This window comes from Triticum aestivum, unplaced genomic scaffold (assembly GCF_018294505.1).
Source record: "Triticum aestivum cultivar Chinese Spring unplaced genomic scaffold, IWGSC CS RefSeq v2.1 scaffold52145, whole genome shotgun sequence".
Taxonomy (NCBI): Eukaryota; Viridiplantae; Streptophyta; class Magnoliopsida; order Poales; family Poaceae; genus Triticum; species Triticum aestivum.
Genome location: NW_025230612.1, coordinates 1 through 13639, shown reverse-complemented (window position 1 = coordinate 13639; position 13639 = coordinate 1). Strand labels below are relative to the sequence as shown.

At 46.6% G+C, this 13639-nt stretch overlaps 1 protein-coding gene and 1 long non-coding RNA gene across 3 annotated transcripts; both read left to right on the top strand.

Moving 5' to 3' along the window:
• Window positions 1–6366: 6366 nt before the first annotated feature.
• Window positions 6367–8790, top strand: LOC123175618 (arginine decarboxylase). Of its 2 annotated transcripts, none has more exons than XM_044590251.1 (2): window positions 6367–6445; window positions 6777–8790. In XM_044590251.1, exon 2 carries the CDS (start codon window positions 6787–6789, stop codon window positions 8593–8595), a length of 1809 nt encoding a protein of 602 aa, XP_044446186.1. In that variant the 5' UTR covers window positions 6367–6445; window positions 6777–6786; the 3' UTR covers window positions 8596–8790. The 2 variants fall into 2 exon arrangements, with proteins under 2 accessions (XP_044446186.1, XP_044446187.1); XM_044590252.1 differs by having other exon boundaries at window positions 6393–6445; window positions 6774–8790.
• Window positions 8791–12431: 3641 nt separating this feature from the next.
• LOC123175617 (uncharacterized) lies at window positions 12432–12868 on the top strand. Its single transcript, XR_006488037.1, has 3 exons — window positions 12432–12501; window positions 12599–12701; window positions 12797–12868. It is a non-coding gene; the product is annotated as an uncharacterized lncRNA (long non-coding RNA).
• Window positions 12869–13639: the final 771 nt, after the last annotated feature.

Sequence of the window (13639 nt, the reverse complement as noted above, 5' to 3'; positions counted from 1 at the left end):
TAGAGTAATAGATATTTCCTTACACTATAACACATTTTATTATCATCTCTAGATGACGTGGAGGCCTATAGACGGCTCACTTACTACTGTACTTGTCCTTTTAATGTGAACACATAAGACGACTGGAAATCTCAATTGCCATGCTTTATTTCTGTGAAAAGTCTGTCACACTGAGCGTTGCTTAGTTGGCAAGGCGCGGGAGTTCGCAGCCAGCCCACAAGGGTACAAGTTTCGGCTTGAGCGTTTGGTGCTCACGGAGTTTTTTTCTATGAAAAAATGCCAACATGCTAGTCTAACCCGGGTTGGTCTCGTTTTTTTACACTCGTGTATCATGCGTGTCCTAGTAATATGAACATATGAGACGGCCAAAAGTCTCAATCGATGTCCTTTAGTATATGAGAAATAAGTTGCCTCTCGTATATTGTATGTGCCCTAGTAATATGAACGCATAAGACGACTGGAAATCTCAATCGACGTGCTTTATTTTCTGTAAAATGGAGTCGCGCTTGTGTCGTTACACCGTGTGCATCAGCCAGACCAATCGGTGCAAAACATGTATCCTTGAGCAGGTTGGGTCCATTCCCTCCACAATCATCATGCTCGTACAACCCGCCTTATGGCCAATGTTTGCATGTGTTTACTCGAGCAAATTGTAGGAAACAACCATTTTGAAGGTTAGGTTTGGATAAAACACTACGTTACATTTTTGTTGCAAAAAACACCGCGTCTACCGTAATTATTTTGCAAAAACCACCGATCGGCGGATTAGAGCGCTTTAAGTACGTTTATGACATGTGGGTCCAGATTTTGCTGACATGGCATAACGGCTCGGCCAAGACGGCGTCAAGCCAGAGAGACGGGGCCCACTTGTTAGCTGGATCTTCTTCTCCGATTCTTTTCTTTCTCTCACCCGAAATTCCTCCTTTTCTCGATCCCGTTTCTCATGGTGGAACGCAGGCTCGACTGTACCAAGAAGACAACGAGGCGGACGGTGTGCGAGCGCAAGCCGAAGAAGAAGTTGAGGCTGCCGGGAGCCGAGGAGACGTGGATGGCGAGCGCGGCATGGCAATGCTTGAAGAGGAGCTGCGAGGAAGGCACGGCAGTGTGGAACGTGCTGGCGGAACTGGACAAGGGCGACCCACTGGTCACGTTGGCCTGGGCGTAGGCGCACGAGTCGCAGAGGCGGTCGTGGATGACGAACTCGACGGGGTGGGTCTGCTCGAGGATGATGCCGTTGAGGACCTCATGGCGGAGGCGGAGCTTGAGGCGGATGCGCTTGGAGTGGGGCTCGGAGAAGACGAACTCGGCGCCAGAGAGCAAGATCCGGAGGCGGGCGAGCGGGTGCTTGAGGCGGCGCAGGAGGATCTGTAGGAGCTCGGGGACTCCGGGCCGGCGCGGAGCCATGAGTGCGGCGGCTAGAGGTAGGAGAAGCAGTCAAGGCAGTAGCCGACAGCGGCGTTGCGCGGGACGCCCTCGGTGATGTCGACGCGCGCCCGAAGGCAGCGGGCCTACATGTTGGCCGGGTTGGGCTGCTTGGAGAAGCCGCGGATGCAGTTGAATCGAATCGAATCAGCTGTTCTGCTCTCGTCGTGCTTGGTAGCCCATGGAGCTGATTGTTTTTCTGATTTTGATTGAAGCGTTTCCATGTAAAATTGCAGGGGCTGGTTTGTAAAACTAGTCAAATCCTCGATCTAACGCTATCTCGGCCCAGCCGTTATGCCATGTCAGCAAAATTTGGACGGACCTATCATAAACATACTTAAAGCGCTCTAATCTGCCGATCATTGGTTTTTGCAAAATGATTACGGTAGACACGGTGCTTTTTGCAACAAAAATGTAACGTAGTGTTTTCTGCAAACCTAGCCGTCAAAGTGGTGGTTTCGTGCAATTTACTCGTGTTTTCTCCCTTGAGTGAATTCTCATGGATGAGCTCACCCTTTGGGACCAGGGTTAGAATTCTCCCCTGCAAATTGGTTTTATTCGATGTAAGTGGAAAGATGTTAGGGTAGAGACTAGAAGGGCTGGTTGTTTGATAGGTGGGCAATGTAGATAGTGACACTAACCAACCGAGCCATTCCGTATCTATAAAACTACTCACTCCTTCCCAGAACATAAGTCTTGTTTATTTTTCAGTCTTCAATGCATGTTATTGACTACATTTATCACTTACACTGAGTTTAAAAATAGTATAAAAATACATTACACAAAGCTATATTGCAAAATAAACATTACAACATTATTCATACATGTCCAATCCATATGATTTCCTGTAAGTTAGTGGCCAAAATTCAAAAAAATGGATAATGGAGTGCGTAGCACTTTTGGTGCGATCATCATCAATTATAAGTGTACCTTGCATGCGAAGAGCTGATAGCATTGTCATCATGGTGTCCATCAAGAACATTTTGTTTGTACTATTAAACGCAAGGATCGAAGAGAGCTACATACTGTTCATCAATGAATCAGCCCGGTCCAGCTGTGTCTTTATAACTATCAATAAAATCCGGATCACTAACCTACGAAGTCTTCAATGCCACGTGAATGATTTTGGTGGCTGGTTAGCAAGCTCTAGGGACCATGAAGAAAATGGCCATTGGTGCCTGATGTGTTCTACTACCTCCGTCTAGGTGAAGAATTCATTCGTGTAGTTCTAGGTCATCGATTTGAGGAATTAAATGTGTGTTATATGTCATGAAAAGTATATCACTAGATTTCTACACGGATGTAGTTTCTAAATATATATTTTTTGTCACATATAATACATATTTAGATAGTTAAATCGTCGACCTAGAACTACGCGAATGACTTATTCACCGAGACGGAGGTAGTAGTATGATCTGTATGCACAGGAAACACGAGACAGATCACAACGTAATTGTGTGAATGATACCAAATATTTATGAGAAGAAGGTTTATTTGTGATGCAGAGAATAAGGGTTATGATAGGTGGCACATAGGTTACATGTAGAAGCATAAAACAGAACTATATAAAGCTTCGCTATCTGAATGCCATGTTGCTAGTATGTGAAATAAAGCTGCTTGACTGCATTAGCTAGATATATAGGTACATATTCTGGATATGACAAGGAAGAGCATAAAAGGCAATTAATGTGGATTTTTTAATTCTCATCCAAATGAGAACCAACAAAGTAATACAAAAATGTTGCGCCATTTGATTTTATGAAAAGATATGTGTGATTTTTTTCCTTTTACTAAAGGTTTGTTGTTTTTTTATTTTTTATTATTGGTTCTATTTTTTCTCACACTCTGCACAACTCACTTAATGGAGTTGCATGTTCGCCGGTTGTTCGCAACTGCATGTCCATCAGTCGTGCGCAGCCGTTGTTGCAAGCATGTGCACCGGTGCGCAAGTGTAGTTGCATGGTTGCCAGATGTGTGCAAAGGAATGTCCACTGGCCATGATTTACCATTGTTGCACATCCGTATACATGTTTGCAATTGCATGTCCACCGATTACATGTAACTGCATGTCCACTGGCTGCATGTCCATCTTCTGCATGCAACTGCAGTTGCACATTCCCGGCTGCAAACAACTATGTTTAGGTTAAAAAATATCAAGAAATAAAAAAAAGTAGAAGTCCGATAATAAGAAAAAAACAACAATAATGATATGCATATGTCACCTAGATGAGACTAGCTAATTGTCACCTAGATGAGAGCAAGCCACACGCATTGAAAAGAGCAAAAAAAAAAAGGTTTCTTTGAGGGACAAACTTTGCAACATTGAAATGATGAGAAGGTACCGTCATTACCCTGTTCCATCCATGTTAATGCATGTAGAACTCTCCAGAATCATTAGGTGGCTACACCTGGTGCTTCATGCTCCCATCGATGTTCAGTCAATTAGATTGCATACTTCACCCCGGAGATTTTCACTTCATGACATCTAGAGAGTAAACAGAAACAAGAAGACAAACATTCACAAATTCTTCATCAATCAATCAGCCCGGTCCAGCCGTGCTTTTGTGGCTACCCATGAATTCAAGAGCATTCACCTGCGCGCACGGGAAATGAATGTGGTGACTGGTCTGATAGCTCTAAGGACCTAGAAGCAAATGGCCCATAATGCCTGATGCATTCTACTTTCATCTGCGCGCAGGGGAAGCATGATGATACATCACAACGTACTTTCGGGATGTGAATGAATGTAAGGTCATCTTTAAGGGTATTCAACAAATGGACACCCTCAAATGTCCACGGACATGTCCGACATATCCCAGGTCAGCCGGACGGGCGCGGACAATCCAACGCTAGCACTCAAACACGGCATGTAAATCATGCAACATAGCAATATTTGATAGTTCTGATAGCAAACATAGTCGATACCTGAAATAGTTCATACATTTTTGGTACTAAAGGAACTAATATAGTACTAATCCTAATCCTCTTTGGAGGAGAGCTCGCTCGAGATGTCGGTCTTGTTGGACATATCACTAGTAGAAATTTAAGTTACATATATATTAACCATTACATTGGGCGGTAATTTAAGTTAGCGAACAACAAATTAAAGTTACACCAGAATCAACAATGAAATAATTGGTTGATAGAGACACCAGTAATAGATATTTCCTTGTACTATAACACATTTCATTTTCATTCCTAGATGACGTGGAGGCCTAGAGGACTGACTTACTATTGCACTTGTCCTTGTAATGTGAACACATACGACGACCGGAAGTATCATTTGCCATGCATTATTTCTATGAAAATACGTATCACCCTCATGTATCATACGTGTCCTAGTAATATGAACACACAAGACGACCGAAAATCTCAATCAACGCGGTTTAATTTATAACAATTAAGCTGCCCCTCGTATATTGTATTTGCCCAAGTAATATGAATGCATAAGACGACCGGAAATCCCGATCGACATGCTTTTTTTTCTTTAAAATGGAGTCGCCTTTGTGCCGTTGCACCGTGAGCATCATCCAGTCCAATCAGTGCTCAACATGTATCCCTGAACGGCTTGGATCCATTCCCTCTAAAGCCATTGTTTGCAAGGGTTACTCCCTCGAGTGACCTCTCATGGATGAGCTCAGCCTTTATGATGTGCCCATTGATGGGATCAGGGTTAGATTTCCCCCCTGCAAATTGTTTGTGTCCGATATAAGTGGAAAGCTATTAGGGTAAAGACTAGAAGGGCTGGTTGTTTAATAGATGGGAAATGTAGATGGTGACGCTGACCAACGGAACCATCAGGTTGGGAGCATTAACCTATCAAGTCTTCAATGGCATATGAATGAATGTGGTGGTTTGTTTGATAGCTCAAAGGGCCAAGAGAAGCAAATGGTCAATGATGCCTGATGCATTCTACTATGATATGCACGCATGGGAAAAATGATGATACATAACAAGGTACTCTTGTGAGGCGAATGAATGTAAGGTCATCTCCAAGGGTATCCAACAAATGGACACCCTCAAATGTCCGTGGACATGTTCGGACATATCTGTGGACGGACTGACAACACGGACAATCCAACACTAGCACTCGAATACCACATGCAAATCATTGAACGTAGCTATCTTTGATAGTTCTCAGAGCAAACACCACTCGATAGTTGAAATAGTTCATACATTTTTGGTACTAAATGAACTAATGTAGTACTAATCCTTGTGGCCGTTGGCTTCAGAGGATAAGTAGTGCAACCATGAATTATAGCTAAGATAATAGATGTGTAAATGTAGAACGTGGATTGCGAAAGGAAAGCACAATGAGAATACTCTGTTGGATATGACTTTAATTTTTAAATTATCTTGTTCACTATTCTAATCCGATCAACCATTAGTTCGTCACCGGTCTATTAATTTAAAAAGACTAGGTTTCTGTTTTTTCACTATTCCGATCCGATCAACCATTAGTTCGTCGCAGGTCTAGTAATTCGAACATATTAGGTTTCTGTTTTGTTAAGTATTGCAAGACGATTAACCATTTTTTCATCGGCGGTCTATTAATTTGAAAACGATTAGGTGTCTGTTTTGCTAACTGTTGCTAGGCGATTCTCCATTAGTTGATCGCTGAATAGATTATGTTTCTGTTCTGTTAACTATTACTAGCCGATTGACTGTTAGTTTGTCAGCGGTCTATTAATTTGAGCAGATTAGATTTTTGTTTTGTTAACTGCTGCTAGTTGATTAGGTTAGTTCGTCTTGAAATTATTTACCCGTGCATGCTTGTGCAGGTCCACGCGATTGATGACTAACAGTGCACAATTAAGTACTTTGTTCTCTGCCTGTTGGCAAACATGATGTGGGACCAAGGGCATGCTTAGCAGTATTCCAATATGGAGGGCAAACATGCCATTTCACTCTTTGGAGACCTCTATAAAACGGGGGGAACCCTCTTACAATTTATCCACACACAACACACATTCGCACAATCAAATTGTATACAAGTCTGTTCTGGTCTTTTACTACTGTTAAGGTTCTGTTCTATGATTACCTCTCGGCTTCTCCGTTCTAGAAACTTAAATTATGAGTTCTTCATTTTATTTTGTTTATTTATATCTTCTTGTTTATTGTGGTACAAAGATAATTGCTGGATTTAAACTTTCCTGTATTAGGCGCATGCTGAGTGTTTCATGATTGGGGATCCTGCAAGATTTGGCACATGATCTCGTCATCTAATACTAATATTAATCCAAAACTAGTCCTAGGTGATTTGTTGAGAATTTGGTCATCAGAACGACACATATTTGCAAGTGAAAAATATACAAAAGTTCTCACCACCGGGCCTCTTTTATTTATTTTAGCAGATCCTTCACCATGGCCAGGAACTATGGTGGATTGTACAACATCGCCCGCTGGGGTGAACCCTACTTCACCGTGAACCAGGACGGCCACCTCTGTGTCAATACCCATGGCGATCAGAGGGAATCAGGGCAAGAGATCGACGTGCTGCACGTGATTCAAGCTGCAAAGGATAGCGTCCAGTTTCCAATGATCCTCCGCTTCCCCGGCCTGCTCAAGCACCACCTCGACTCGCTCCACACCGCATTCGACAATGCCATCAAGAACACCGGGTACATGGCACGATATCAGGGCGTGTTCCCAGTGAAGGTGAACCAGAACAAGGCCATCATCCAGGACTTTGTTCACTTCGGCCACGGTTACAACTATGGGCTGGAGGCTGGCTCCAAGCCCGAATTGCTCATCGCAATGAGCTGCCTTACCAAGGCCAATAGTAAAGCCTTTCTGGTGTGTAATGGCTACAAGGACGCGGAGTACGTGGCGCTGGCGCTCTCGGCGCGTGCCATGGGTCTAAATGCCATCATCGTGATGGAGATGGAGGAGGAGTTGGACATCATCATCGACCAGAGCAACAAGCTCGGGGTGGATCCGGTCGTGGGCGTGCGTGCCAAGCTGCTCACCAAGATACCAGGCCACTTCGGGTCGACGGCCGGCAAGCACGGCAAGTTCGGGCTGCCTGCGAAGAAGATCTACGAGGTGGCCAACAGGCTCAGGCACCTCGAAAAGCTGCAGTGGCTCAAGTTGCTGCACTTCCATATCGGCTCCATGATCCCGTCCACGGAGATCGTGTCCAAGGCAGCCACCGAGGCCGCCGACATCTACTGTACCCTGGTGAATGAGTATGGCGCGAGGATGGACACGCTGGACTGCGGTGGGGGGCTCGGCGTCGACTACGACGGGACCCGGTCCGGCTCCGACATGTCGGTGGCGTACGGGCTGGAGGAGTACGCATCCAGCATTGTGCAGGCAGTGCGGGTCAAGTGCGAGGACAATGGCGTTGACCACCCTGTGCTGTGCACCGAGAGCGGCCGCGCCATGGTCTCACACCACTCGATGATCATCCTTGAGGCGCTCTCAGCAATCCCCGAGCCAAAGGACGACGAGGAGACCACCCCCGAAGAGCTGCAGGCCATGATCGATGATCTCTCCTCGAAGAAGTGGTTGAAGGGTGATGACGACGCGGCGGTGGCCAAGCCCATGTCTTCCCACGCTGCGGAGATCAAGGAGCACGGCATCGAGATATACAAGGTGGCCAAGAAGCTCGCCAAGAGTGTCATGGCTAAAGAGACCACCATCTACAACTACCACATGAACCTCTCCATCTTCTCGCTGGTTCCCGACTGCTGGGGCATCCAGCAGCTGTTCCCGATGATGCCCGTGAGCCGGCTCCACGAGAGGCCGACCAACATGGCCACGCTCATTGACCTCACCTGCGACAGCGACGGTAAGGTCGAAAAGTTCATCCGTGGCGCCCAGACACTGCCGCTGCACCCGCTGGACCCCAAGCTCGGTGGCTACTACGTGGCCGTGCTCCTGTCCGGCGCGTACCAGGAAGCCCTTTCTAGCAAGCACAACCTGTTCGGTGGCCCAAGCATTGTGCGGGTCGACGAAAGCGGCGGCATCGTCACAGCGGACCTGGGCGCTACAACGGAGGAGCTCATCAGTACCATGAGGTACGATGTCAATCAGGACATCCTCGACGTGATCCACGAGCGGGCCGAAGAGCATGGGGTGTGGAAGATGGTGGGGGAGATCGTGAAGGCCGGGCTTACCACCATGCCCTACCTCATCGAATACCAGGTCCCGCTCCCAGGAACCGCCTAGCTTTCGTGTTTGGACGAGACTATATATATCTCAAATAAGCGTGGCCCCTATTCGTGTTTGCACGGGCTGATATATGCATGAGCATTCTCCTGCAGTGCTCTAAATTATATCGACTATCATCTCTTAGCATTCTTCTGATATATGTATTTATATTTAAGAATAAAGGTTTTAAGGCATCGATCTATCTAAAAATGATGTAATGTTGTCACCGTGTTGCACCTTCGAGAGCCTTTGATACATTTTGGTTGGTGGCCTTCACTGTAGCCAGGCACAACATGTATTCCTTATACTCCTTCTGTTCCACAATGTAGTGCGTATACATTTTGTAAAAATTCAAGCTTTGATCAAGTTATTAGAGATAACTATTTATATCTATAATACCACATATATAAAATATGATAGTTCATCTTATAATGAATCTAATGATATAAGTTTGGCATTTTAGATATAAATGTTTTACTCCAAAATTTTGAACAAAGTTTGTAATGCTTGCCTTTTCAAAAATCTATATGCACTACACTAGCAAAAAGGGCCGTGCGTTGCGACGGGAGAAACAAAAAATACTCTCCTAGTATAATGGCTCAAGACTATATTTCGGCGCCTCACTAAAATACTCTCCCTCTCTCTCTCTCTCTCTCTCTCTCTCTCTCTCTCTCTCACCAAGGCATTCTTGGAGCATCAGCCATTTAATGTATTTGCCGGCCGTCAGTCTTAAACATACAAAATCGATGTGCATGAAGTGCCACGCTTCATTATGAAATAATGGAACAACTGACCTCAAAGAAGTGGGTGTGTGTTGGTGTCGATTATAGTGTCTTTTTCTCTACAGACATGTTCATCCCTTCAGAAATAGATCAACATAAGGAAATTAAGAAGAACTATATTCATAGCGCACTGTTTATAAAGGAAATGTTCATTGCAATTTTTATAAAGAATTGAATAATTTAAACATCTAAAGTATTTTTATATTCACAAAAGACCAATTTACTTTGGCTGCTGATGTAGAGCTCTGTGGAGTGTACTTGTCATGGATGGATGGTGCATTCACAAAGGTACATTACATGCTAAATCTCATCTCTCCTTTTTCACCTTCTCAATGTGATCTTGCCTACTTAAGTTGTGCTTGAGTTATATTTTCATTCGGATTGCAGCTGGACCGGTTGCCCCAGGGGAGGTTGTCGTCCATGGTGGCGTTGCCACGGGACGGGAGGAAACCTTATGAAACCGGGTTTCTTTGCCTATATAACGTTTGGACCCTATACATAATATGACATGTGTTTAGCACCCATCTCAAAGCACATTCTTCCCCGACTTCACATCTCCATCAAATTCCAGGCCAGCGACGGCGGTCGCGCCGCTAGATTCTCTCCAACCTCACCAGCTCGTCATCTCCATATACGAGGTCGGCTGATTAATTCACAGCGGCCACGTCCGGTCGGCTAATGCCTAATTTGCTTCTACATGTATGCGTACATGGTTTGCTCTGGCTAGTTTGCCAACGTTCCATGGAAAAAAAACTCAGAAGAAATCAATGGCCAAGTTGGTTGTCTAACTGGGCCATGCAACCAGCTATTTGGCCCCATGGAGCACGACAGTACGCCATGAGTTGCTCAAAAAAAAAACGCAATACAGTATGAACCGATCGAGCAGCCTGCCAGGAGCCAGCCCCAACGAGTGACGCACGCCAGACGCCACGAACCTTAGCTAGCGGTAGCAGTGTGGCTGCCAGAGGGACCATAATGGACATCGAGCAAGCGGCCGCAGTGGTGGAGTGGCGAAGCAATGGAGGACAGACAGTACGATGTACGCAGCCGCCAGCGGCCCGGGCGAAACCCTAGATCGCCGCCACCGCTACCCTTTCTCGCCTTCCTTCTCCCTCGCTGCCGCCAGGGGACGCCGCCAGGCAAAGCCCGCGCGTGTGTCGGCGGCGGCGGGGCTCCCTCCCCCATCGCGAGGCTCCTGAGCGGCGCGGGACGGCCGGTCCTCGCGGCGGCGCTCGGCTCGGTGGCAGGTCGAGCCGCCGGTGGATCTGGGCGGGGCTCCCCTGCTTGGTGGCGGCGGCGTGGTCTGCGCGGGGCGGCGAGCGCGTGGGCTCCTCCTCATCCCGATCTGATGGCGCCGCGGTGGCGCCAGCGCTCGGGCGTGCGGCGGGGTCCGCGAGGGTGGTCGGCGCGCGTCTTCCTCCCCGATCTGATGGCTCCACGGTGGCGCCAGTGCTCGGGCGGTTGGCTTCGGTAAGCAGTGGCGGGTGATGGGCTCTCGGCGGCGCTCCGGCGTGTGCAGGCGGCGGCGGTCCCTGTGCGCGGTCGGCGGCTCCACCTCTGATCCGGACGGCGCGGGGGATGGCGGCGGCCCGGCGTGGCCTGCGTGGCCAGCAATCTGGATGCGGTGGTGCCGGCGGCTCGCTGATATGCCAGTACTCCAGGGTCTGCCTAGTGGTACTAGTGATGACGGCGGCCCGGGCACGAGAGTTGGATCCCTTCGAGCTGATCTGGGTGAAAACTTGCCTTCGGCTCATGCTAAGGCCGGGGTGGCGGCGCTATCTGCGTCGTTTCCTTCTTGAAGGCATCGCCGTGGAGAAGTTCAAGGCCACTCTCTGCTACCTTCGGGGGAAAGCCCAGATCGGATGATCGGATGAAGGCGGCGCTCTGGTGTCGTTCCTCCCTTGGGGGCGTCATTCTTGGAGGTACACACGTGATCGAGGGACTAGAGGACGGATTCTTTGGTGGAGCGGTGCTTCATCCTACACACTGATGGCGGCGGATCTTGACGGCGTGGCGCAGTGCAGATTCGGAGTTCGCTGTGGGAGGATGGACTCGTGCAGAAGGACGACACTGTCGGGCGTCGTGGTGGCGTCGATGGCAGAGAGACCTGGCACGGTACATGCAACAGTACAACTCTGAAGATGGATTGGTGACAGGTGGCTGCGGCGGCCTCATACCCGGCAGGCGTCCTGGTTGAGGAGTGCGCCGGACTGGTAGGTGCCCCATACCCGGCAGGCGTCCTGGTTGGGACCTCAAGTCTTAGATGCTTAGGTTTGGCTGCGATGTCTGTTTGGTATTAGGCCTAGATAATCTGCGCCCCTTCATCAATTGGATATGTGTAGCGACAGTTGTTGCTTAGACGGTGGCTTTAGTCTTACTGTTGTATGGCTTTGTAAGGTCTTGTGAGAATAATTAATAAAGTGGCTGTATGCATCGCCCAGATGCAGAGGCCGGGGGTCATCCTCCTTTTGTAAAAACAGAAGACACTATATCGATATATAGACCTGAAGGTGCATGCATGCTTATATGTTTTTATTCATGGTTAGATAGAGTATCATCTGGAAAGTGGATTTGTTTGTTTTATGACCTTATGTTCTTTACTAATATGATCCTGCACAACAATTAGGGCCGACAGTGGATGTGGCATTCAGGACATAATTGGTTGCTCCAACCAAACAATAACATTAACAGTATCATCAAGAAGCAGCTGTACAGTTCTACCAGGATCATTTCAAAGGTCAGTTTATCACACTTTCCCTCTATTTTTTTCTTCTTATTTTTAGTTTTGCGTTCTCAGCGGTGCTTGTTGCTCCAGTCTGCACTTTACTCGCCGCTAGCTACCATCCACACACTGGAGTCTTGGAATGATGATCAGCCGTGGAAAGCTTCACGCAAGAGGAAGAGAAAATGCTTTGAATGCATATGGTGTAAGCAGCACACCTTATTAGCTCCATTTTTGGTGGCATAATGCAACTATTTTCCCCTTAACCTTTTCTGGGTATCTCAGTTCTAAAACGTTATATGCAATATTGGAACAGGTGTCATTTTTCATGCTCTTGGACGGTCCATGGGACCACCAACTGCCAACTATATGATGTTTCGCTAACCGGCATCCTTCAGAGGTTCAGTTCCTAATTAGCAGGTTCATCAACTGACCAACTCAAAGTAATGAATTATATCAGTGAGTCCCCTTACCTTGCTTGTCTGTGAGTCTTACATTCATTACTTGGATTCTGCAGAACCATTACAACCAACCGTCAGCTTTGCTTCTGGAAATTCAGAACTTGGTTGTTGCATCCAAACTATAACAGAAATGGAAGCGTATGTTTTGATGTCCTTAAGGTGAATGCATGTTTGTTTCTGCTATACATAAATGTTCCTTTCTTTTAAATAATTAAGAGTCTGATCGTTATCCTAACCTGTGTGGTATGTTTCAGGTGTCAGATCATACAAGTCTTTTCATTGGTTCCTCGGAGTATCGGCCGATTCGCTTGTCTGCATGCGCATTGGCATACTCTTCCTAGTAACTGGGCAGCTTCTGTTTCACGACATAATCAGTTCGGATGCAAGAGCAATTTCTCCTCTGTTCAGGTATACTGATCTAGCTAAACAGTTTTAGATGATAGAAGTGGTTGTTAATTGGTGTATATGGTGTCGGCAACACACCATTATTATTATTTTGCTTCATTCTTGTTGTTTAAATAAAGAACGTTTGATTAGACTTTATTTTCTGAACATATCTGAATGCTAATAAAAGCGTGTTTCTGCAACATTGGAACAGGTTGATTATGGTGTCACCGACGGCCAATTACATTATGTGCAGACTTTGGAGATTGTTTTATGGTGACGTTTCACTTCCATGCGTCAGAGTTTCTACAACTTTGGTAGGTTCACCTGTTTACCCAATCTAATTGATAATAAACTAAGCATTCATTACTCGGTTCCTGCAGTGCAGAACAATTTGACAGTGAATTGACAAGTTGGCATTCAGAAGTTAATTGCCTGCAGAGAGTCTCTGTCTTGATGCCTCGCCGAGCTGCAGTTGTTCATCCATCATTCCAAAGGTAATTAGTTACATCAAGAGATAATGATTAGGTACGTGTTTAGTGATGTCACAATACATCTTGTCATTGTGACATGATTATTTTCTGGTACTGAGCATGCATGTTGCGTCATCATCGTGCAGGTTTCTCCTCCTTGAATTTGATGAAGCCCAGACACTTGGCTCCTCTGTTTTATTCCCCAAAGGACCGCCTGGTCCTCCCTCCCTCCCTCCCTCC